Source organism: Sardina pilchardus, chromosome 9 (assembly GCF_963854185.1).
Source record: "Sardina pilchardus chromosome 9, fSarPil1.1, whole genome shotgun sequence".
NCBI classification, from domain to species: Eukaryota; Metazoa; Chordata; class Actinopteri; order Clupeiformes; family Clupeidae; genus Sardina; species Sardina pilchardus.
This window is the reverse complement of record NC_085002.1, coordinates 11,194,914-11,221,283: the sequence shown is the minus strand read 5'-3', so window position 1 is coordinate 11,221,283 and position 26,370 is coordinate 11,194,914. Positions and strand designations below refer to the sequence as shown.

Below are 26,370 nucleotides of genomic sequence, written 5' to 3'. Positions count from 1 at the left end.
AAATAATAATAACGAAATACTAAAAACGTCAAACTACTTCTGAGACAGTTGTGAAGTTGACTCTCATTCCCTCTTGCTCTGTGCATCCCAGCTCCATCTGAAATGAGTGCCCATGCATGGGGGTTCACGTCGAGGTCCCCATTTGACATGCAGCTGTAGGCAGCTGGCTGCTGGCAGCACACTGTGAGCAGGGACAGCACGGCGTGGATGCACTGCAGCTCATATCAACAGCTCCAGGCAGTCAGCCCGCCTCTCTGATTCGGGGCCAGAGTAATCATGTTAGGGCCTGGCTGGGGAAAACTAAACACTACCCTCTATTGGATGACACAGACATTGCGGACAGGGGAGACCGGGCAGGCTCTTGCTGTCAAGCTGGGCAGTGGGCACACTCTCCATCGCTCTCTCTCTTCCTGACCCGCTGGTGACCTCGCAATCCTGTAGAGAAGCAGACTGTTTGGGGGGACACATACAGTGAGGGGCAGGGGGAGCCACTTTTGATCCGTTTTCCCTTGAAGTCCATCAGCATGTCGAACGCTGTGACGTTTTCCCATCCGGAACCGATCAGCGATTCCAGCAACTGCTCATGTGGTGTGGTGTTCTTAGACGGCAGCGTTGCATGATGATTAGTTAGCGGGCTGGTGTCTCTCAGCAGTCATCTGAGTGATGAAAGAAAGAAAAGCGTTGCTTTGGATCAAAGTGACAATAAAATTGCATCCAGTTGCACTTTGTTAGCAGTCCATTGCCAGAACGTTTTAAAGCAAACCCTGACAAAAACAATATGGAAAATGGCACTGGCTGACACTTTGGATTGCTGTGCCACAGTGAATATTACAGTAGGCCTATATTCACGGGGCCCTGCTGCCACTGACTTGGTAAATTGCAAACTGCCAAACTAAGATTTATTCATCAACAGGTCACTCCAGCGTAATGTATAATCCGTAAAATGTAATATGAAAATTAGACACGGTGGCCGTTCATGGGGCTTGTCATAATTAAACTGAGAGAGAAGTGAGAACATAATTAGCTTGATTGGTTATGCACTGAGGCAAGAGTGGCTTCTCTTGCTGTCCTTCAACGTCAGCTCCATTCCAAGGGACACTGAAGTGCTCAGGGACTCCTTATCTGAGAATACATGTCTGTGCTGATGTTAGACTGAGAAGTATTACTCTCCGAAGCTGCTTTTAAAACCAGCCAAACGTGACATTTTTTGCTTCCAATATCTCCTCATGCTTTCCATTCCTCTGAAATGGTCTGGCGGGCAGCACCATAGCTGTTGGATACTAGATGTTCCAACCACTGTGTTAATCTTGGGGTTTATTCCCAAACGGTCCAATTCATTTCTGTTGATTTGATCTTTGCAAAGCTTTCCCCTTTTCAGGATAATAAACGTTTATATGTGTGGAAGGGGCAAACCATTTTGATTTCAAGGTCAATAATGGTGGGACCACACTCACACACGTTATTAAACATGAAATCTTGAACCGTCTCTCAAGCAAAGAAAACAGATAGCCGTACTGAGGATTAGAGAGTGATTTGTTTGAAAAGCTTGTATGCTCATAAGTCTGATTCATCGTGTTAGTTTATTTTTCGGTCTGGTTCGACTGGAGCTAAACCAGACCTGTAAAAACCTGGCCTTCAACAGATCTGGCAGGGTACACAGGCAAGACACCCACCCACACACACACACACAGAGAGAGAGAGACAGAGAGAGAGAGGGAGAGGGAGAGAGAGAGAGAGGGGGGGGGGGGGGGGGGGGGAGAGACAAACAAAGCTCATCAAACAGCTTCAATCCTACCCAAACAAACACATTACCACATGAACTGTATGCATCTATACCATTTGCCCATGTAGGCCTATTGTAGGCATCAATACTGTTTGCCCATGTATTGTACTATTGCCATCTATACCATTCCCCCATGAACTGTATGCATCTATGCCATTTGCCAATATACTGTAGGCATTTATATAATTTCCTCATGACCTGTATGCATCTGTACCATTTCCCCATGAGCTGTAGGCGTCTATACCATTTGCCTATATCATATGCCAGTCCTAAATCCCAGACGTGCTTTCACTGCTCACTGCATGGGCCCACATTTTATTATAGCTCAGATAATTCCTCCAGCTACGCTGGCTCTGCTTTGCATGCGAATCTGACAATGACCTGACCTTCTGCCGGCTCTGATCCCCGAGTAATGAGCCTGGAGGCACTAGACTCCGGGGCCCAAGCAGGCAGCGGCTGATAATGAAGAGGAACTGCTCGGCTGGATTTAGGGGAATAATGAGAGGACACCTTATCAGCATATATGCTGCCATGGGGAACGGTGTCCAGTGGTTGAATGCTTGAAATATTTGGATTTCTCTGAATTTCTTGACACTTTGCAGCACTCCATGTACAGTGCACTGTAGAGTGAAGCAATGAGATTGGAGAAGAATCAGAACAGAAGCAGTGACCACTCGAGTTAATGTCAATCACCCTCGTAGTCTGCACTGCATTCTTTCTCTAAAGAACTGGCAAATAAAGTGCAGAAGAGAGCACCATCAAGGTGTCTCCTGGCTTGGTCATGGTCATCAACACCACTTTTGAGTTAGTGCTGTGAAACACAGACCATCCTTCCAAGGGTCCCAACAAGACAATTCATTCATCATCATTAGGCCCTAATGAAAAGCAGCTCTAGTCTACATCTCATAAAAGTCTGCCCCAGACAGCTCGTCACCAGCGCTCGCCGACCGTAAGAACCCCTCCTATTTATGGGCCCAGATCAAATTACGGCTCATTGGAATTAAAGCTCCGTTCCGGTCCCTCGACGGGCCGCCTTCTTTTATTTCCCCCGAGACGGGTTTCACAAAGGCTACAGTAAAGTGCTGCCACCTGGTGAAGGCTTTAGACAATCCCCCTTTTATTTCCTTGGAGAGGGCTGGGTAAATTTCAGACACAGATGAGACACACAGGTTACACACATTTCTCCCCATCTTATTGAACCCACGAGCTAAAAGCCGGGGGTTGGGTGCACACACTCTGTAATACTGCTCTGCAAACACGGGCTGAGTGCATAAAGCAGTGTGTCTCTGGGTGTGTACAGAGAGGGCCGTTCAGAAATCAAGTGGCACCCCAAGCACCTGCCATCTACTCCAAATACAAATACGGAATGAGCTACAAAAGCTCTGCAGCATTTAATGGCAGCCCAAGCAAGTGGCCATGATGCTTGGTTCAGTTAAAAACAACAAAAACAGCTCTGATTGTGCATCTGTGAATAGGAACTGTGGCACAGATATTATCCTAGCTGATAAGGAGCAGGAGTGGATGGGTGCAACTGGCAGAGATGTAAAAGTCCTGCCATGCGCTTATTAGAATCAGCTGATTAAGTGAATGGTTGGAACTAAAATGTGGCAGGACTTTTACTTTCTGAAGTCAAATTTGTACACCTCTAGCAACTGGCTTGGCTGGGTATTTCTCAAAGTCAAGAGCGCATCCTTGATAGAATGCTTTCTTTCGAGTCGGGTGCTAGAGAGACAAGGCTACACAACTTCCCAGTACCCTCCCCAGCCATCAAGATCACATGCAATGGAACAGCCTGCTGATCTGCTGCAATATCAATCTTTGGACAGAATTGAGAACTCTACCTTTAAAAGGGTATATACTCATGTATTAAGTACAACTTCTATTACTGTTCAACCCGTCTTTAAGACCTCTACAGGAAAAAACAATGTATGCAAAACCAACTGCAATTTGTCCTTCAACTCAAAATAATAGGAGAAACTGGGTGCCTCTCATTCGTCTTTTTATACAGTATATCCTCCCTTCCTTCTTCGGTCCTCGTTTCCACTGATCTAGATAAAGAATGATGGGGCGGCAACAATGGGATAGTCTATCCAGTGCCAGTTTTAGATCAGTGGGAACGAGCATGGAGGACTGAGCATCGAGTGCTGGATGCAGTCACATGACAGTGAGCTGGGTCATATGACTTAGCCAGCGCAGACATACTAGCAATTGCGGAAATTATTATTGTGATAGGCAGGTAATATCATATTTAATTTCAGGCTTCTTAAAGATCCGCAGGGACTCAGAATAATCACTACTAGTCCTCTTGACGACTGAAGACAAATAACCAACAGATGAAAAGCAGGTCCAATATCACTACGTGTGAGTGTCGTTTGGGGAGGGGTGCAGGTACACAAATATGGATATTTCTGAGTGGCGCTAAAGCACAACAAACCCATGACTTCAGACACTAAAGCACTTTACACAGAATCACGGCACCCTGATGTAAGCGGCTCACGCTGCTACAGTTTTAAGCCTCTAATCCCAGATTCTGTTTCCGAGTTTCACATTATGTAATTATTGTAATAAAACACAAGGCTACTCCTTTGGGGACAAAATCCAGACAAACTGGGGTTTCTTAAAAGCAAAGAAATACAAAAGATAAGATGCTAACAAAAAATCAAAATAAAAAAAAAGATTCAACAAACCAAGCATTAAAACCCGTAACATTTATTGCCTCAATTGTATTGAAAATCTTTTATTTATACTGTAAAGCACACGCATTCAGGTATACACAAAAAATGTACAATTCGTATGGATTCACAGAGGCAGTGAACACATATGTAAATCTACAAAAAACCTCTACAGGAATTTAAAAATTCTAATTATCAAAACCAGTACAGCTGTGGAGAACTGCGCCTTTTGGCAGCCAGTTATTGCTTCAGCACGCACAGTCAGAGGAGAAAACAAAAACAAAAAGAAAAAAATTTAAGATCAACAATGGGACAGTCACCAGAGAACCACATACACATACACATACACTTACACACTCGCTCGCACACACAGGTGTACAGGGATGCTTTGGCAGCTTCCTGTTCTCAGCTGCTTGCGTCCAGTCAATAACTGGCTGCCAAAAATCCAACAAAACAAGAAATAAAGACCTTTGCTTTGCTTCTCCAAATATATATATAGGTTATTATTAAACTGAAATGTCTTCATAAATTAAAAAAAAAAGTTGTGATTGTGTGTTAAACATCAAGTTAAAGGAACCAAAAACGAACTTCCTCCTTTGGGAAACGTCAGTGAAAAATCAACGTGGTGCGCAAAATGGGACAGTGGGGAAACGTTGGGCGTCGTTCCACCTGGGTTCCCTGACGTAGCCCGTTGCTCTCCTCCCTTCTCTTTCCTTCTGACTGAATTACACGGATAGATGAGCACAGCAACAGTCAAACACCTACACTGGCTTTCAATGAGTTTGGTTGTTTGGTAGCTTTCACCATGCTGGCCTGTGCAGTCGCTTTCAACACGAGACAAGGAGAGTCACAAGGCTACAGTGTTTTCATATCGAGTCACCCACAACTTTTGAGACCTACCTCTTCTCTTTGACACCTGGGGGAAGAGTGCGCAAGACACAGAGAACACGAAACAAAAACAGAACTAAAACTAAACCGCAAAAGAGGACGAGGGACGGGGCCGAAAGCTCCAGGTTCAAAGTTCAAAAGCTACTCATAATGGATCTTTGGAGTGGCTGCATCACTACAGTGCAGGTAGCCTACCCTGGTGACGTGCACCTGCACTTACAGACAGGCAAGTCAACACAACACACCTCTGACTGCTGTGCTAAGAAAAGCCCCTACCAATAATACGTCAATATAAACTGAAAAGAAGCATCATAATATATATGTAAAAAAAAGAAGGAAAGAAAGAAAAAAAAAAAACAAGCAACACACGTCACCCTTACCGACCCCCTACAAACCTACAAGACTGGCCAGGACACGGGACAAACCTATCTCACCTGGAGGGAAAACGGACTGACATAGATAGACAGAAACCAACAAAACAGAAACAAAATGGAGCATATGGGGAGCTACCCATTTATCAAGTCTTTTAAAAACTCTCAAACCCATGACGTAGAAAACACACACACATACACAGCCAGGTGCACAGAGACACCAGCGACAGGTGAAAGGGAACAGGTGACCGACCGACCGCGCGGAGCTCAGGGAAGGGCGACTGGGGCCCGGCGAGCTGTTCCTGAGCCAACGTGTATGTGAGACGAGAGAGAAAGAAAGGGAGAAAGAAAGAAAGAAAGAAAGAGAGGAGAAAGGAAGAAGGGAGGCCACTGTGGCATACTCCAGTCAGTCTCTTGGTGAGCAAAAAGGGTGTTTCGACTCACTGCCCCCAGCAGTAGGGGGGAGGGGGGGGGGGTTGTAGGCTGTACGGGCAGGTCAGAGCAGGGAAGGGAGGTTGGTTGGTCTTGAGATGGCAGATGGTGGTGATTCTGCTGCTGCTGCTGCTAGTGGTGGTGGTGACGGCTCTAATCCACCTCCATGGGCTCCTCTGCCGCGGCCGAGTCCTGAGTGCCCGACTCTAGGGTGCCCTCTGCGGGGGGCTCTGTGGTACTGTCAGAGGGGGTGGCGGAGGCGGCTGCCGACTCCTCGTTCTCCTCACTGCAGCTGCTACTGCTGCTGCTGCTGCTGCTGCTGCTGCTACTGACGTGCTCGTTGCTCTCCTCTCCGGCCTCTCGGCCCTCGGGGCTGCCGGCCACGCCCGACGGCGCCCGCTGCTCTGATTGGTCCATGTCGGCGGGCTCCTCGGCGCTGCTGTCGTCGGCGGCGCTGCTGGGAACCTCGCGCTCGGCTTTGGCCTCCCTCTCGGCCTCCTTCTCTCCCGCTTTGCTCTCCTCGGCACAAAGCTCCGTCTGGGTGCTGGAGGGCTCTGAGAAAGAAGGGGGGGTGGGGGGGGAGTCATTCAGATGACCGGCAGACAAGAATATGAATCACCAGGAGCATCAGGGCCATTAACCTACACCCATTATCTCCATAGCTTACAGAGTGATCAGTGAAACAGTAACAGTAAAGGACAGCTATACATGTGCTTGCCTTCTTGGCAACGAACCCGTGCAGTATTAGGAAGGCTTTGCTTTACCACTGATTTGCAGTTTAGCTACAGTGGCGTTGGTGTTGGTCTGCAACATGGATATGTCAGTCAATAAATCTTTACCCAACTCCTATTCTACAAGTTTTTCCCACCTTCTAATACATTTTCCATTTCATTCAACTATTTGTTGAATAAACTTTACGTTGCACCGTCACACAAGAATAATCAGTGTTTAATATGCCACAATATGTACACATTGAAATAGGGTGCGTACATGCGTCATACAACTGTAACGGACATTTTTTTGAATGCCTGAAGTATTGATGACTTTTGGCAACAGCTGTCCAGCTGAGTTCCAGCAGCTGTGCCGCAAATCACAAATCTGCACTGGTACACAATAGACTCCAATGTGAGGGTGCAATGGTGGCCAAAAATGCTCTCCACCCTGGGAATACAATTCTGGTTCACACCGGGTATGTGCCAGGGCACTCGTTTATCCACATTCACTGCCATCGGAATCCACATTCCAAAACACAGTATTAGGATTCTTTAAGGGATCTGTGTAGTATTCCATGCTTGGCAACGCTCGACTCCAAAAACTGAAGTTGGAACTATTTTTCTGGAATCGAGAATTAATAAACTTGATTCACCTACAATTTCCAAGGGGCACAACCAGCAGTGAAATTAAACTTAAGTTGGTACATTAAACTCTAACTGAATCCTTACCTCTAAACGAATGAAATACAGATACACTACATCTTTCTTGTAAACCAAGGTGTTTTGCAACATGGCTTAATCCATATCAAAGAAAATACACATCCATGTCTTAAAACTGACGCCATCAGCGCTGCCATTGGCAGTGCCAACTGGCCTCTAGTGTGCCATTGTGCAAAGCCCAGCCCAAAACCAGATAAGCAGTTGTGATAGGTTCCTGGGTTTTTGGTGACCCAGAAGGCTTCTCTAATGGCAGACTTGCAAGACAGACCTGCAGGGCAGATTCAAGTGTGCAAACAGGTTCAGCCAGAACAGAACAGCAGTCCAAGCTAGAGTTAGCTAGCTAGCCAACAATTACTGTAAACAAGTGAGGTGCCCCATAAACTGGCAAACCATCAATAAAAAATGAAACAAAGATGCTACCCACACTAGCAGAGTTGCGAGAGCAACGCAACAAATCACCAAAATAGAAGCCAAAGATCCCACTGGAATATAAGAACTGGATTACCCGCTCGTCTTCTCGAATTCTCAAGCTGTCAATATGACCAAAATGCACATCCCTACTCTACAAAGAGACTCAGCCCACAGCATACCATGGCAAACAACACCAACGTGACTCAACGCGGATGGCAGCCTTACCCTGGTCTTGGCAATCGGCTGCGGAGCTGGCAGGGACCGAGTCCTCCTCTTCCTCCTCATCCTCCAGCTCTTCGTCCCTCTGCTTCTCTGGCGACGCTGAGGAATGGGCGCGGGCCTGCTGGGCGTCCGACGAGCTCTCGGCCAGCGTGGGCCGGAGGGTCTCCACCGCCGCCGTCTCGTCCGCGTCGTCTTCCTCCTCGTCTTCCTCTTCGTCGTCGTCGTCCTCTGCTCCGTCCTCCCCGTCTTTGAGGAACTTCAGTCTCTTCACCTCTGGCTGTTCTTCCTCCTCCAGACCCTCGTCGTCCTCTTTCACGGAGTGCTTGTTCCTCGCCAAGCCTCGGCTGGGACCTGACACAGGCGATTCGCTGGGAAGGGGAGAGAGAGAGAGAGAGTGTGTGAGAGAGAGTGTGTGTGTGAGTGTATGCTGAATGCTAAAGTTAATGTTGAATGGCTCTGGGAGAGCCTATGGCCAATACCTGTGTGATTTGCCGTGTGCACCCGCCGTGTTGGGGTCTTTATTCTCTGTGCTGTCGGGAAGGCCGTTTGTGGCTAGTGAGCTGGATAGGAGGACTTTCTGCCTGTTTAGAGGCCGGGGTGTCCCAGGACCATTGACTTTCCTGGTAGAAAACACACAGAGGGAGTGGGAGGGGGCAAACAGGTGGACAGAAAGGGATGCAAAGCTGCAAAAGGAAGTAACAATGCACCATTGCAACACATCTTAGAGAAAGAGAAGTAGGGCAAACGTTGACACCACCATCCTTACCTCTCTGCAAATGCAGATGAATTGCCAGGCAACATCACACCATTCACTTTGAAACCACTGCAGCCATTCTTCCTGCAAAACATGAGGCACATACAAACAAATATCAGTGCCATTTTCCTTCCCATTTCCAGCAATAACATTAATCTGCTTAAGCAATCACATATTTCAATCACTTACTCTGATGTAGGATGCACACAACTAACAACCATCACATTCTGAGGAGAAGGACAAAAGCAATCAGATTAATTTCAGCAAAATGTTTCATACATTCTATTATACCGATGAGGTACAGGTACAGAAGAGGATTAAGAGGGAAATACATTCTTACATTTGTATACAAGGACATTACAAATGTTCTCATACATTATCCTTAATATCTTATGTACTTACACTTAATACATAGACTAAAATAGATACAAAACTAACCAAGTGTTATTAAGCTCATATAAAGATATAATATATAATTTAGATATTAAACTCATAAAGATATCAGATTAAATTCAGTTGGTATTGTTTTAGTTTACACTTAGCTCTCAAGTCAACTCTCGTGAGATCATTTTGACTTAATTACCTCCGCCAAGGAGGTTATGTTTTCATCGGGGACCGGCGTTGGTCTATCTGTCTGTCTGTTTGCTTGTTTGTTAGCAAGATAACTCAAAAGTAATGGATGGATTTTGATGAAATTTTCCGGAAAGGTCAGAAATGACCCAAGGAAGAAATGATTAAATTTTGGGAGAGATTCTAAACACCGTTGGGATTCCGGAGCCGTTTATGTTTTTCACTTAGTGGTGTAATGGCATGGTATGGCCACATGGTGGCGATCTGAATAGTTTAGGTTCAAATGTATGACAACCTAGGAAGAACAATACAGGCGGAGGTCTGCGCTCTCTGAGTGCTTTTCTAGTTTAATAGAGTTTGTCTTAGTAGGAGTCTATTCAAGACAAATTTGCTCATAACAGAGGCAGACACATTTGCTAAATGTGCTGGCGGCCAATTATGCTTGTTTTCATGGTGAGTCATCTTAAAATAAGTCAAATGATTTTATGACAAAACACTAGGCAAGTCTCTTTATACTGAAAGCAATACCAACTACATTTTTTTTTTTTTTTTTGCTTAATATAAGATTTTTACATTAGGTTAGATAAGCAGTTTTTGCAGTGTATACATTACAACATACAATACTCAACATCCAGCATCCCAAATCTGATCATCAATATCCGTTTTGCTCACCTTTTCAACCCCTCGTAGAAACTTCTCTGTCCCTGTGTAGTTCCTCTTTGGCTCAGTCAGAAGTTCACACAGCCTCTGGATGGTGAAGGGGATTCTAGGGGAAGCACATGTCCGAGAGATAAGACTGGAATCTATCAGTCATCCTCCATCTGACTGACTGTATTTACAGCTCCGTGAGAAAAGAGCAGAGGGTTCTCTCAGGCTTTGACCGAGTCAGATTGTAGTCAGCACATGCAACACTAAGGCGGGGATCACATTTGCTAGCGACAAGTGTAACGCAATGCTCACACCATTATAATAATAATAATAATAATAATAATAATAATAATCCAAGACGTTCTCTCTTGTTACACTACCTGAACTACAACTGACATTGATGAACCAATTGTTGCGTTTGAAAGTTCAACGCTTGTTCAACACTAGCGTCACGTCAGCGTTGGCACCGGTCCGCTGCCGAACCATAGAGGACAATAGGAAACCTGCCGCTAATGTGATCCCCACCTAATGATATGGGAAATGACTGACTCCATACCCTGTGTATCCATTCACAATCTTCATTATTCGAGCCTTCATCTCGTCAAATGGAATGCACTCCACATTCGGATTGGGAGGACCCCGTTGTTCTGGTGCTGAATCCCTAAAGTCATCCATCACTTTCTCCAGTTTGAAGATGAAATAGCTCTTAAACTGGGACCATGGGACCCTGGAAAGGGTGAACAAGATAAGATATCACAAACTCCTCCTAACACAGTAGCACCAGAGGTAGACATCCCGGTTCCAGAAAGCAAAAGTCCTCTCGTATATTCTTCAAATTATATAATCTACCTGTCTGCTAATCAGGAGGAGGAGCTGGTTTACTAAATAGTTGGATCAAATACTTGGCAGGACTTTCTGAACCCCAGATGAGGTGCACTTGATTAAGAGAAATGTCACATCTCTAAACATCACATTTGTTCACACAACAGCAAGTGCCTGCTTATGTTAGATGCATTGCTTAATAAACCTCACTGTGCAGAATTACAGGTAAAGTAGGCTTCCATTAGAATGTCTTACAGTGTTTCTCCAGTTTTGGCAACGTGGCACAGAAACTGCTCCAACAAAGGGGAGAGCTCCTGCTTCCCCTTCTTTTCAAAGTCTGAAGGGAGATAAGGAAATTAGTGCAACTTTATGAAACCTTAGCTACTGGCTAATTTCTTGAATGTGTGGGTCTACGTTACTTACACCGACAAAAAGCGTGAGGCCTACGAGTAACATGCAAAAATGAACATTAATCGTTCAGTTTACGTTAGTTAGCTATATTTTTCAAAGACAATCCACCATATGACCAACCTTTGTGCCACTCAAAAAGCTACCCCTCTTTTTGTGCTATTGCTAATGTTAACGTTACATGTTATGTACAAGAGATAATGTACAGACTGACAGTGGCACGTTATGGTTGTCAGTGTATTTTATACAACAGTAGTTATACTAAGGTCAACATTGCTACGAAATGTTGTTAGCTCCCATGGTATAGTTAAATTACAATAACGCTTTCTGACTGTCAATGACCATACAGTGGGTAAAGTGAACTATCGACACACAAAGCTAACGTTAACATGTTGGCTAACATCACAACAAGAAATACTGTCCATGTTAGATCAAGCTAACTCTAACTAACGACATATAAGATGGGTAACGATATTTGATGCTGACAAAAATTAAAAGAATGGAGATGACTTAACTGAAATTTCTGATCAGTGAAAAGTTGGCCCACTCAAAATACCCTTGACGTTGATACTTTCTGACTAGCAAACCAACGATGTCAGAGGGTAAACTTATAGCTAGCTGCTAACGTTAACGTTAAATAACATGTACAGCTACCGTTAGCCGAGCAACCATGCTAACTTTAGCACCTTGACTCGTATATGACGGAAATTAAACACGGGAAACCAGACAACTGTATAACATGAGCATGCAATGTGTAACATTAACTACCACTTTAAGTCAGTGCTGGTTTGATACTCCTGAAACGCGTCGGATATTCTTGAACTGAAGCTAATCAACGTTAGCTAGCTAACCAACCAGCTAGCAGTTTACCGGCAATACATTATATACGACCAAACTTTGTTTAATTTGCGTTTAACACCGATGTCATATATCAGGCAAATATTATACATTAGAATAAAGATGGTATATATGACCACGAGAATATCGTATGCTTATACAGTAACAAAAACTATGAGCTACCAGGCAAGCTAATTTAGTGAGCTGTGAGATTAGCAGCTAACATTAACGCTGGTTGTCCGAGCTAGCCGATGTCATAAATAGATTAGCGATAGCTAGCTATCAAAGCTAGCTGCGTTTATCACGTCGCTAGCAAGGTAAGTTAGGTAGCATAGCAGTTCGGAACCCAAACATTCAAGTCCACTGTCTCCTTTCGCAGGGACATTAGCTACATTAATAGTTCATAACCTTTCAGGGCCTCCAGAAGGGTATCGATTTCCATGTTTGAGGTGTTCTCTAGAAATCTTCAGAATTCGGCAGGAGATAGAGCGCTGATGGCCGCCTGGAGACTAGAAAAAAATGGGAAAAGAAAAGTGTTTCAATATGGCGCGTGTGATGTCACTGCCAGTGGTAAAGTGGAATACAGTGAACCTTGAAATTGTTCAATTACGCAACGGCAAGGCTTATCTGCTTTATTGTCAGCGTATATGTCATCAAATACGATTTTGTTGCACCAAGTAAACAGAATGCATTAGGCGATGAATCACCAAGTATTTACCTGAACATTTTTTATAGGTATCGTGGTCCTGTTGTTAAAAATATAAAGCAAGTTTGCCATTTTAGCTAAATGTTAAAATAATCGTGTGTGATTCTTACAGCAACAATTCAATATTTTATGTGAAAAAAAACATCCCTGTTCTTCCTACAATCCAGTTGTATGCAATATGTAATTTTGTGACCTGAATGCATCACAAACCAGTCTGTGCCAGTGGTGCTGTTGTTGCCATTTGCAAGGAGTTTCCATGCAAAACTCTCTAGTTTTACACAAATACCCCACTGCATTAATAGCTAAATGCAAAAATGTAATACCGCTCATATGCACAGATTGTTTTATTTATTTATTATAAAACAGAAATTCCTTGTGGATAACAGATAAAGCACAAATTCAAGCAACAGTTCATGGATTGACCACAAGCCCTATTGCAGCATAGAAGTTATTTTTCCCAGGTAGGTTTCCAGATTTCCTAACAGTAACACTATAAGCAACACAATGCTTTAGACCTCACAAAGTTACAACATCTGAAATGAGACCACAGACAATTCAATTTTCCCATGTGAAACATTTCACTTCCTCATACCATTGAGAGCCACTTAGCTGGGCAAAAGTGCACTTGAGAGGACTATATTCCAGTTAATACTTTTACTGAAATACTGTAAATGTCTATATACAATGTGTGAAAATTTGGCAAATATATTTTTGTTAACTGTATGTACCAACATTGGACATATTCAAAGCAAAAGAGTATTACATAATGGATTCACATTATTTTGTAACTAACAGCAAAAATCCTCATTGGGTTTCGATGATTCACATTTTGTTCATCACTGGCTTCTGAAAGGGCTTTTGGAATTTGACATTCATAACAAAATGTTCAAACATAGCTATACATGTCCTTATAGCTATTCACAATATGATATGTATCAACGGTTCAGTTCTTGAAACACATTATAAATTGAGAAGTGCTTTGTTCCTCTGAGATAACTTCTTGTCCAGCTTGCAGCTTCATATGTAGACATATGCAATATAATAAAAACGAAATAGCTGTGCATTCATACACATCAGTTCATTAATCAGTTCATTGATATTTATCATAATATTCATTAAAGTTGTATTAAAGAGTGGAGTGTTGCATCTTGCTCAATTGTGCATGAGTGGAAATCCTTGTTCAATGCCACGAACATCGTGTTTCAAATTCCAGACAGGAATCTGCATTTCTTAGCAAACATCATCAGTTCGGTTTACTTTGAAACTTGACTGATTACAGCTGACCACAGTTATGCAACATGCTACAGGATCATTGGCTGCCTCTGCACATCTTTCACAGAAAGACTTCCTGTTCTGGTCACTGGATAAACAGGCAGATTTAGTGCTGACCACCACCAAGGTGGCTCAAGGTTATGGATGTTTAACCCGTCTGACCACTTTCTGCTCATACACGGCCTTCATGGTCTTCTCCACCTGTTTCAGGAACACCTGCGGGATTCGACCACACAGTGTATTCACAGTGTCCAAAAACTTGGTCTGAAGAGGGAAGAAGAGGGACTGGAAGAGGTTCTCCTCAAAAGGATACTGAAACACAAGAAAAAACAAACAGAGGTAAGAGAAATGCAGCGAGGCCGTTTGGAACAGTGTGACTCCACCAGAAATGGGGTCAGGGTGATTTGGTGCTGCCGATTTCATCAGATTTGAACAGCAGAGGGGGCTCATGCTGCTAGGGAGAACAGTGATGAGCAGATAAAGAGATGTGCTCCATGAGCCGTGTTGCCAAAATGAATGGGGAGAATGATATGAATACACAATGGGCTACTTTTGTTGTCATCTAGACACCCCCCCACCACCAGCTTTTACTGTAGAGCAACTTTACAAACCTAGTGACACAAAAGGGCAGAATTTGATCAGAGAATGTCTTCCCTGCTAGAAAAAAAAACAAAAAACATCTACATAGGTAGGCTATATTTGAACGTACACTTTTGAGTAGAAGCTAATCATATACAGTAGGAGGGTGGGTGCAGAATTGGTTTCCCCATTTGTACCTATTATTTGTTCATAGCAAAGCTTGAAGAATAATCATTCCCACAATGTTGATGATATGATCAGTACTCACATCATGTATGGCATCATACACCACTTTGAAGGCTGGCTGCTTGTCATCGTGGTACACCCCTCGGTTTCCATGAAGAATGGACACACCCTCCTCTTCTGCCCCTTTGCAGTTGCTGCCATACATGCAGTGGTCCGGCCTGTAGTTCCATTGGCACGGGAACGTGTACAAACATTCTGGGGGAGACAAAGCCATACAGCTGAATCACTGAGACCACATGGAATCCAACCATGTGTTTAACCACGCCAGACTTGAGGCTTGAGGGGGAAAAATCACAAATAAGCATGGGCACCACTAAAAACACAGATGCAGGGGGATCTGTGCTAACAGACTGTTGACATTTGCTTCTTTCCATATGTCCCTGATTTTCCATTTGCTGGTGGCTCTGATATGGCCATGCTTGTTATTGGGAAAGTGCTGTTAATGTTATCACACAAACACTACCACTGCCATCTCCCCTCCGGAGTACTGTTTCGCACAACCTTTTTCAGCCAGTATCTGTGCTTGGAGTTCTAGTTTGCGATTTGGTCTTGGTTTTGTCAAAGCTCAAATTACACCCCACCCCCCTCTCCATGCCCCTGAAATACTATGTTGATTGGCTGGGATTGTTCCTGTGTCAGTCCAAGACAGTATATTTGCTTCCCATTTACAGAGCCAATTCCTCAGTGTTTTTCCTTCCCAAATACATAAAAGCCAGATGGCCAGGGTGAGCTATCTACTGAGTTTGATAATAAAGTGCTTTGGATGAGAATTGTGGACTGCACTTTTAAATGGAACAATACAAATATAATTCACTGTGGTCAATCTGGTCATAGATAAGGGAGGAGGCTGTCCTTGGGACTGAATCTACAAATGACCCTGAAAATGTGTTTGAAGTTTACACTGAAAACCCAGCTGTTTACAAAAATACATTATGTGCAACATCAAAGCCTTCTGGTGAGGTTATGCACAGACTGCAAAAAAGGTTTCTCTTCACAACAACTATGACCTACTGATGTATAACAGAACTCCAGAAACCTTCCTCTCTTTCTCCTCCTCGCTGCATCTAAAGTAAGTCTCAAAACAGCAGCTTTTGGTACCCTACCTGGGTTGTAGTGGAAAATAATGTTGAGGAGATCTTGGTCACCCCACGTGATGTGGTTCTTGTACTTCTGGTAAAGCGGATGAAGCATATCCTCCCATGATAGACCAGTGGCAATCATGCTATTCTGTTGGAATTAATAGATTTATCAGGATGCTGCGTGTTGTCCACATTCATTTCATACATTTGATCAAATGCTATACAGCACCATGAGCATGGGAGACATTTTTCAAGAGACATTGATGAACTAATGGGGTTTATTCATGCCCCTGGGCTAATACTGCCTTCATGACGACCTGCATTGCTGGATCCCCCAGTAACATGATTGTGTTAGTCTGGTCTTTACAGCAAGCCAAGGAAGTTGGGCAACAATGAGAATGTTTCTATTTGTAATTTAATTTAGTCATCAATTACCTTGCCCATTTGTAATGTGAGTAAGGTTTGCCTCTTGTTGTGATTTTGCAAGGGAGGCCACCGTGGTTGGAGAGCATGATTGTGATGTCAAGTCAGTCACGTACCTTGGCACGAATCTCCAAGCATAAAATCCAAACCGGCTTTGCGTTAAAGTAATTTTTCCTCTATTGGAGGTCAGGGTTTTCGAATATCCGACATCTCGTAAAGTGCACTGATAATCTTCCATCATCCCTAATCTAGATAAGATAGACCTGATTGAAATCAGTGCTGTCATGCTGTTCTTGATTAGTTAAATCTGCTAATCAAGAGTGGCACTCATGACTTTAGTCAGAGACTATGTCCATACGTTTTGAAATTTTAAGATTTTGACAGTGACAGCGAGAAAAAGGTGATGTTTGCTCACAATGCGTTCTTTCTGAGCAGCGAGTTTGTACTTGGAACTCAAGGATAAGGACATACAGTAAGTGCTTATTCAGTTCACTTCATCTGATAAGCAGCAGGAGACATTCAAAGCACTGACTACAACAGCAGAAAAGATACACTAGCCCGAATTACAATGAGAGAAGGAGTTGAAAAAAACATCTGAGGAGAAAAGCAGAGAAAAGAAGAGTGGAGAGTGGGAAATGGGTGAGTCACCTCTCTAGCACAGTCTCGTAAAACTAGCATACAAAATCTGAATCACAGCTGCCAATATTTCAGCCGTTTGCTCTCTCTTACATGAGGAGTTTTCAAAAATAATTGCGTTTCGCTGAACAACTGGAATTCGCCCAGAAAAGTGAATGTGTAAGTGTAGCTTCGGTATGCCTTTACCCCACACTGAACACACACTCCACAGTGATGGATGTTGAAACTGTCTGCGTGTTCACAGTTTTTACCATCGCTATATTTGAGTGCTGACTGAGGGTGGTGAAGCAGACTAAATTGGTTTGAAATTATTCAAAAGTTACCCCTGCAGTCCGCAGGCCAAATACATATAATTTCCAGGTAGAGCTAGTGATGTGGTGCACTGCTTCTTTCACAAACTGAAAATGGCATGGTTCCCTCACCTTGAACACAGTGCTGCGGATCCTGGTTAGATTCATGAGCATCACGCCAGAGTTGACGCCCGTCACCCCGTAGAACGGGTGCCTGGCGAAGCGGCTGTACCAGCCAATTTTGGGGATCTCGTGCTCGGGAGCCATGGCCGCCAGCTGGGTGCTGTTGAAGGCCTTGAAGAAGCTCCAGATGTCGTCCATCGGCCTCAGGAAGAGCACATCCGTGTCCACATACAGCAGTGCGTCCACGTCCTTCAGGATGACCTGATGGCACAAACCAGAAACTCCGGCCATTTTTCACTGTCTTTTGTGCTGCAGAAAACACATGGGAGACACATTGTGGGAGCCACAGAGAGGGTGCACTGGAGCAAAGGGAAAAGGGGGGGGGGGGGGGGGGGCTTACTGGGAGGAAGAGTCTCTGAGCGGCACACGGCTTGAAAAGCTTCTTCCACTCGTCTGCATTCCCCACAGAGAAGGTAATGGGGTAGATGCTGTACTGGAACTTGGCTGAGAAAGGACGGGGCCACTTGCTCAACTGGAAAAGGGCAAATATTTAGACAACGTCATCATTCAGAGTGGCCACAATCCGACACTGTTTAGGCAATGATACTTCCTGATGAAATGAGAAATGCTAACAACATTTTAATCCAGACAAGCAAGTAAAGACAAGCGCTTATTCCTGAGCGGAATCCCAGAAGACATCAGCTCTTCTTCACCAGGTGCCAAGTAAAGAGAGAGTACAAAGCCCCCGCCAAACGCACAGACAGACAGATACACACACACACACACACACACACACACACACACACACACACACACACACACACACACACACACACACACACACACACACACACACACACACACACACACACACACACACACACACACACACACACACACACACACACACACACACACACACTTTTCCCAACTCGACTCATCAGCAGGGCTCACCAGGGGCTGGACAGTAGCTGGGGGCGTAGGCACCTTTAAACCCCTTTAAACGCCTGTGCTCTTTATCCGAGGCCAACAATTTTCTGCTTTGCTACAGACTGAGCCAGCGTGGCGATTGGTAGCATTACCAAACAATTCAGATCAGAGGCAAAAGGGCCACAGCGTGAGGGGCTGGCAGTGGCGGTGCTGACATGGTCGAAAAGATCAAAGCAGCCAGACTCCTGCTTGCCGCACGGCGCTTGTTCCACCAACACAGACGAGAAAAGTAAGCACTCCCATTGGGACATGTTTGGTATGTTTGAACGTTTTAGATTCTGTGCAACAGCCACTAAGGTGGCCAAACATCTTAGGTTTCAAAGGCTTCAAAGCATTTTAGGATTAGCAGTGGGATAGAAAAACCTTATTTAGGGATTTATTTCAATACTTCTGCTAGCCATCGTTATTGATACAGATACTGTACATTCACTGGATAAAAAGAAAATGTAGTGTTTTTCAGAAAAAAATTACTAACATACCAAACATCTTAATCTAAACTGGACTGGGTGCTGAGTCCTCCTCTTAGTTTCAAAGGTTTTGAATCAAGGACAGCACTCCTCAGTACTTTTTAAACTTGTTTTAATCACACCAAAGACTTTTTTTGGGCCAGATGTTTTTCTGCAACGTTCTCAGGCGATTTCCAAAGTCTAAAAAGTACCGAGTACTGCTGCCCTTGCTTCAAAACCTCAAATAAAAACTCTTGACATCACCAGGCAATTGCTGACAGCTCAGACCAATATGACAAAGCAAAACAAATGATAGATGTTTCCATGAGTCACAGCATGATGTCCCAATAGGCCTGTGTCTTCTTGCTGGGGGAAAAGTCCTCCAGACCGGCCACAAAAGGTCAGCCACGACTGCTGTCCGGTTGAGAAATGATAAATGGTGCTGCAGCACGACGCTTTCAGAGGAGGTAAAATATGCTCTGATCTGGCTTAAGATTAGACGAGTCGAAGGAGAGGGAGTTCAAAGCAACCCTGGACCCAAACTTTTTTTTATTAGTGCTTATGCAAACACACGGCTTTGGTGGAGTTCTTCCTTCCTATGAGAGGATTATTGAGATACTGCTTCCCAGACTTGCACAAAATCATAAAGCTCTTCTCGGGGAAAGTGCGGCTGACCCATATGAATGCCTTTATAAAAATGAGGTCTGCTGGAAAATAGAGCAACCTCCTGGCCCTGGGTTGAGCTAATCCTGTGAAGATTCATATAGCGACCAAAATTGGTCAAGCATGTACTGTAGCACCAATCTTTAGATCTTGTTCAAATGCATTCCATATGTCAATCATATTGCCAGTTTAGAATGAACGTACATGCACTAATCAATGTAGATACATTTGTAGGCTACATCACATTGTGACTTTGCAAGGTTATTAACATACATTCATGAACAATGTATTGATTTCCTTTCTAAACTAAAACGAGATGCCAAAGCTCATGTTTAACACTGTAACAACTTGTGTTGTAAAACAGTGTGCACATTCAAACAAAAATACTCTTTTGTATGTATGGTTGTGCTCCAAACCCCACAGGCCCCAACCCACGCACATACCCCTTTTTCAAACTCCGAAGACAGGTCCTCCTCGGCGAAGATGTGAAACTTGATCTTCTTGATGCTGAAGATCAGGGCCGACTTGACCATGGTGAGCGTCTCCTCCAGCCGGTTCCCGCAGGCCACCACGGCCAAGTGCATGACGTTGTTGGCCGCGCGGCGGCCGCTCTTGTCCGCCGCTCGCCCCCCGTCACTCTTCGGCCTGTGAGGAGCAACGACAAGCAGCTTATTAAGATCTCAGGTGACTGGGACTCCTAAATACCTCAGACTCGTTTCAGACGTCGCTCTCATGACAAAATATGTTATCTGCTGTTCAGTGAATGCTGTCCTTGAGCAATAAAGTGGGATAATCTTCCTGAAGCGTTCTGAGTATTGGCGGGGAAGAGAAAAAAGGAAGGAAATGAGAACGTGACCAAGAGAGGGAGAGAGAGAGGGAAAGAGAGAGAGGTAGCTAAGAGAGAGGGAAAGAGAGAGAGGTAGCTAAGAGAGAGAAAGAGAGGGAAAGAGAAACAGGCAGCTAGGAGAGGGGGAGAGAGAGAGAGAGAGAGAGAACAAAAGAGAGAGAGAGATGATCAGTCTGGGAAACATTTCACACTTTCGTGCTGTTTCCCCTGACAGGCAGATCTCAGGTGACCAGGACTCCTACCTAAGACTCGTTTGACAAAATATGGTATCTGCTGTTCAGTGAATGCTGTCCTTGCGCAAAAAGGTGGGATAATCTTCCACTGAGTATTGGCGGTGAAGCGAAAAAAGGAAGGAAATGAGAACATGACCAAGAGAGGGAAAGAGAGAGACAGCTAAGAGAGAGAGAGAAAGAAAGAGAGAGAACAACAGAAAGGGGGAGAGAGGGAAAGAGAAAGAGGCAGCTACAGTAGGAGAGAGAGAGAGAGAGAGAGAGAGAGAGAGTAAGAGAGAGAGAGAGAGAGAACAAAAGAGAGAGAGAGATGATCAGTCTGGGAAACATTTCACACTTTCGTGCTGTTTCCCCTGACAGGCAGCGGATACGCGCTGATCCATGGACCGTATGACCACGCTCCTGTTCCCCAGGGTCCCGTATCCCATAACATGTCTCTTTCTGACGCAGCCAAACGGATCCCGTATCCCATGCATAACCGCTGCCCAGGGACTTACGGGGGGAATGGCGACAGCCACAGAATGCAAATCGATGCGGAGTGCACAGCGCAGCCAAAGACACAAGAGAGGTCTGTGGCTGCAACGCAGCCCCTGCACCGAGGACATATGACCTGCCGCATGTTTCTGGTTTGGGGCATGTTTTCCTGGCTTGTGTAAAGGGCTGATGTTCTCATGGCCCACAGGACGCCGGGGCTCCCTTCACAGATACGAGGGAAGGACACCCCCAAGGAACAGAGTCCGCCATTTATCCAGGGGTTTTGTAAAGGAAACAAACCACGCTGCCAAAACGAATATGTAGCCCTGTGAGAGAGCAGAGGAAGGATGAAGGGAGAAAAACACACACACACACACACATCAAAAGGGGCTTTTGTGGTGCAGTGAGAGGAAAAGAGGCAGTGTGTGTGTGTATGTGTGTGGGGGGGTGGGGGGGGGGGGGGGGGGGCGGTGAAGAAGGTTTTAATGCTTGTGCCTCCATGGATAGGCAAGCGTGGACACCCGAGATAAACCCACACGAGGCAAGAGGCTGACAGATGCGACGGAGGAAAACAGGGCAGCCCTCATGCGTGACACTTCGTTTTCTGCTTGACTGAGAGACAATCACTCGGCACAAATTATTATAGATGAGGCTCCCGTGGGGAGTGACTGTGTTGTGTTGTGTGAGCCTTTTTTGAAGGTGAGCGTGCTCTTTGAGAAGCACAACCACAGCTTGTTTGTTGCCGATTTAAAATGCACAGGAGTGGGTGGATGGGGGGGTGGAGGAGAGAGAGGAACTCGAGGAGGGAGAGGAACTATAAATGTCCTCGGCATGTTCAGGACACCAAACACAGTAAAGGTTTTATGTGCTGGTTGGTTACAATGGAAATGGCTGTGTTGTTGACTCAGTCTTTTTTTGTAAACCAACAGGGCACACGGCGTTCATATGTAAGCCGTTTCCTGCCTCCTTCCTCCTCCACATCTGGATGCAGTTTCACCGGCTGAGTAGTGGAACACTAGAAGACCTGCTTACAGTACAGGCCACGGTGGGGGGGAGGTGGAAAGGTACAACAGTTTTGCTTCACACAGGCCACAGGCAAAGGCACTGCACGCTAATCAATTGGGGGGAAGGGGGGCATAGATGATGTTCAGCCCAATCAATAAGCGGACAAGTAGCTGATCACTGATGAGTATAGATAACTACCATCTAATCTGTAGTACATAACTGTAGTACATACTGTAACCTACCACCACAATTACTGTGCAAGGCCTAAGAAACACAATCTACAGTGTTAGTATGTGAATAGACTAATGCACATCTGCATAATATACAGTATGCAACAATATGCTTAGTGTGACTAACCTCAAATTAACCTCAAATGCCAGGCACACAGTAAGACCATATGACTACAATGTTATAACATACTAATATCGATGTGCGTATTTAATCAATGCATGCAATATTCATAATGTGACTGGAAATATTTAATATGAAATTAAATTATAGTTGAGGTTTAGCGGTGGTCATTTTGGCTACCGACATGGTGATATTTCATTTTCATATCTTCCCCTCCCAGCTGCTGCTGCCTCTGATAGCAAATTCCACAGACAAAGCATTCCATCTGACTTTTGCAGAACGTACCAGCAGCAACTGTGGCGGACTCACCACCGCCAGTCCTCCAAGGGCCCCCAAGCTTCTCCCTGACTGTGAATGGCGGCGCCGGCATCTGAATAATATCAAAAGGCTTCCCAAAAAATCAGAAAAGCGCTGCCGCTTTCATCTCTCCCCCCTCTGCCGTCCCCACGAGCCAGCGCAAATCCAGGCCTTTTAATAGACCCCTGAAGTGTGCACCATCTCAAACGGCCCACTGATTAACACATTTTCCAGAGCAAGTTCTGCGCTTTCATCTGCCAGAGGGAGCTTTTTTTCGGGTGCCATTACTGGCTTTACGTCCTGCCGTTAACAGCGGTTGCAGTCCGCAAGGCTGCCCGAAAACTCATCTGCATACACACGAGTAAAGGGAGTGGGAAGCTGTCGGTGTGCCCCGGAGGTAGGAGCGGAGCCTTAAGTCATTCTCATGACACTTTCACAGCTTTCCAGAACATCTCTGAACCTGCACGCTACATTTACCTCCACTCTTTTACGACCACGCCACGTGATCATCTCAAACAACACAGAACTATCCACAAATGTCTCTGTGGGAGAGAAAAAGAGAGAAAGAGGGGGAGAGAAAGAGAGAGAGAGAGAGAGAGGGGGAGAGAAAGAGAGAGAGAGAGAGAGAGAGAGAGAGAGAGAGAGAGAGAGAGATTTTGTTATGATTCCCATGATTTGCTCTGGACTGGAGAGGGCACTGCAGCAGTACCCTGCATAGTATGTATGTACACGTAGGCCAGTGTGTACCTCACACTCGGGTGTAGGGAGTGATTAATTGAGAGCAGCAGACTCTGAACAGCTTTGCTATTTCCACGTCATTCTGGCACACACGCACACACACACGCACACACACACACGCGCGCACACACACACACACGTGCACACAAACACACACACACACACACACACACACACACACACACACACACACACACACACACACACACACACACACACACACACACACACACACACACACACACACACACACACACACACACACACACAGCCAAGCCATAGAAAACACTGGGCCAAGTAAGACACTGCTACACCCTGAACTGAACTGGATGAAACTAGATCCAGCTGCACTGGTGAATGTGCACGAGAGAGAGAGAGAGCTGGAGCACAGGACACTCTGGTTCTGGTTATTTCTCCCTTTCATCCAGCTCGTCGTTTTCTGTGTTTCACGTTTTTCTATCGAGCGAGAGCGCGAATCTGGAAAGCGTTACGTGTCAATCGTATGTTTTCCAGTGATTGCACAGCAGTATTTGGGGCTGTTACCTGTTAAACTTAAACTTAAACATTTTAGCCATAGACTCCACAAACGCCAACTGAAAAAAAAACAAAAAGCGCTACTCTGTGCAGATGAGACAGGAAACCACCCTGCAGCGTGTGCAACGCCAGACTGTGTCCACAGGAAGTGATGCGGTCCAGACAGGAGAGCCTTGTTTGTATATTTGGGATGAGCAGGGCAGGAAACACACTGCCGAGTGACGTGCTGGCCCGGAGAGAGGATGAGTGTGTGTGTGTGTGTGTGTGAGAGTGTGTGTATGCATGTGTGTGTGTGAGGGACAGAGAGAGAGAGAGATGGCAGGGAGATATAGGGGAGCGGTCAGGAAAGAGTTAATCAAGGCTTAGTTTAAAAGGGAGGAAAAAAACTAAATAAATGGCTCCCCTGAGCTTTTCCCTCTGTGGCAGAGATTGAGGTGTCACGGACTGTTTGTGTGTGTGTGTGTGTGTGTGTGTGTGTGTGTGTGTGTGTGTGTGTGTGTGTCTACTCTAGTGTGTTTTAATCGTCAGAGTCCTCCTTTCCTCTGGTTTAGTCATTATCCTAATGTAGCCACATAGGCCCTTTGACTCCAGATTTCCAATATAATCACAGTATACGCATAGGTGGGGCTGCAGCCTTGTGAAGCCAAAATTCACTGGAAAGAAATAGCCTTTGGACACAGTTGGCTTATCCGACAGTAACCAATTATGGACTCATAAGGTTTTCTGTCCCCTCTGATGAGATCCTATTTTCTGGGGCATTGATCCTAGTGAGGAATACAAATGAATCAGTAAAAAATTACTGCATGAATCAGTAAATATTTTAAACCAAGTGGTGACTTTCCCTTTCAATCCCACTAGCCTAATATATCATTCAGAGATCACAGCTTTGCTATTGATTTGGTATTGATTCATCTATGGCCAGTATGCTTGACATCTCTTTCAAGATGGGCTTGGGAGCATGGTAAATTAATTAATTGATTTTCGTCACATCTGCCTTTCATCTCAAGTGATTTTCGAGGGATAATCCCTTTCAAGGTGACCATTTGCCCACATTTTTACTTAGATTCCACGTTCTTGACCCAACTGCATGACATTAAATTAGCTCTAAAGAAATGTGTACCTCTTCTACACTGGGCGAAGCAGGGACAAGCTTCCCTTTCCATAACATCTGATTTCACAGTGACAATATAGACCATATTTATTATTTTTTCCTTTTATGATCGTTAGTTTTCTTATAGCTTAAATGCAGTCTGGGCATCCATAGGCACGGTTTTGTATGTCTGTCTTTCTCTCTCTTTATTGGATTTCTCTGGACGCTCTGTGCCTGTGACTAGTATTACAGCTTATTTGTTTAGATGTGGAGAGGACAGACTTTTCACTATTTGAAACAGAATATTTTCTAATATGACCCTTTCATAACATGACTAACATTTTTGGTGAAGACATAGTAACACAGCCCAATCTTGGAAGATACCCATCTCGCTGCTGTTGTTCGAGGGGTTACATTGACTATAACTTGCAGTCGTGCAGCATAGGGCTATTGCTGCGGTTGCATGCAATTGCGATTTAAGAAGAGACGAGTGTATTCCCTCGATGAACTATTCAAGCACAACAACTGTATTGCATTGAACCTGATATCTAAGTTTAATTATGGCACATCGCATTACATTTGCTACGTCTTAATCACGGACACAAATCACTTTAGCTAAAGGAATGCAGTCGCGCAAAACATTGGAAGGAGTCGCATTTCTTACCTAAGCTTTGCGTTGACATCGCTTTTTCTGGCGGATATTTTCGCATCTTTCCGGCTCAGACGTGGGGGTTTTAGAACTTTAAGAGGTTCTTCGTGTGACTTTTTTGGTAATTTCGCTGAAACTACGTTCTGTGGTCCAGAAGAAGGAAGAAAGTAGCTGTCTTTCTCAACTTCTTTCAAAGGCGGCTCGTCTGCAGCATTCCCCCCTAAAAAGTACAAAAGTAGAAAAACTCCAAAACATACTGCAATCGCCACAATTTTGCAATGGATTCTCATCGTGAAAGAATGCCCCGTTTGATCGGAAATGCATCAGCGTCTTCCTTCATGACTGTAAGTGATAAATAACATCCCGTGCTGACATTCTGCTAGTAGTTTCCCAGTCGTTTTGTGCTACGATGATGATACACTAAGCGCCTCGATCATCCACAGCGAGGAGG

At 44.7% G+C, this 26,370-nt stretch overlaps 2 protein-coding genes across 2 annotated transcripts; both read right to left on the bottom strand.

Moving 5' to 3' along the window:
• Positions 1-4,474: 4,474 nt before the first annotated feature.
• Positions 4,475-12,813, bottom strand: ppp4r2b (protein phosphatase 4, regulatory subunit 2b). Its single transcript, XM_062545766.1, has 9 exons — positions 12,660-12,813; positions 11,262-11,343; positions 10,741-10,911; positions 10,209-10,302; positions 9,156-9,193; positions 8,979-9,050; positions 8,692-8,832; positions 8,216-8,580; positions 4,475-6,700 (listed from the first exon to the last, which is right to left on the bottom strand). Exons 1-9 carry the CDS (start codon positions 12,691-12,693, stop codon positions 6,300-6,302), a joined length of 1,398 nt encoding a protein of 465 aa, XP_062401750.1. The 5' UTR covers positions 12,694-12,813; the 3' UTR covers positions 4,475-6,299.
• A 481-nt stretch (positions 12,814-13,294) lies between these two features.
• gxylt2 (glucoside xylosyltransferase 2) lies at positions 13,295-26,337 on the bottom strand. The gene is made up of 7 exons (XM_062545765.1): positions 25,935-26,337; positions 20,148-20,349; positions 18,006-18,137; positions 17,615-17,866; positions 16,158-16,281; positions 15,077-15,249; positions 13,295-14,541 (listed from the first exon to the last, which is right to left on the bottom strand). Exons 1-7 carry the CDS (start codon positions 26,207-26,209, stop codon positions 14,368-14,370), a joined length of 1,332 nt encoding a protein of 443 aa, XP_062401749.1. The 5' UTR covers positions 26,210-26,337; the 3' UTR covers positions 13,295-14,367.
• Between the last annotated feature and the right edge of the window lie 33 nt (positions 26,338-26,370).

What these genes read in the sequence shown, in the direction of transcription:
- ppp4r2b (XM_062545766.1), bottom strand. Translation starts at nt 12,693, where the DNA reads ATGGAAATCGATACCCTTCTGGAGGCCCTGAAAG. An exon ending in TGTGTGCATCCTACATCAGA is followed by an intron (nt 9,051 to 9,155) that starts GTAAGTGATTGA and finishes CATGTTTTGCAG; the next exon opens with GAAGAATGGCTGCAGTGGTT. An exon ending in TCATCTGCATTTGCAGAGAG is followed by an intron (nt 8,833 to 8,978) that starts GTAAGGATGGTG and finishes GTTTTCTACCAG; the next exon opens with GAAAGTCAATGGTCCTGGGA.
- gxylt2 (XM_062545765.1), bottom strand. Translation starts at nt 26,209, where the DNA reads ATGAGAATCCATTGCAAAATTGTGGCGATTGCAGTATGTTTTGGAGTT. An exon ending in GATGTCAACGCAAAGCTTAG is followed by an intron (nt 20,350 to 25,934) that starts GTAAGAAATGCG and finishes TGCTCCTCACAG; the next exon opens with GCCGAAGAGTGACGGGGGGC. An exon ending in CTCAGAGACTCTTCCTCCCA is followed by an intron (nt 17,867 to 18,005) that starts GTAAGCCCCCCC and finishes TTGTGCCATCAG; the next exon opens with GTCATCCTGAAGGACGTGGA.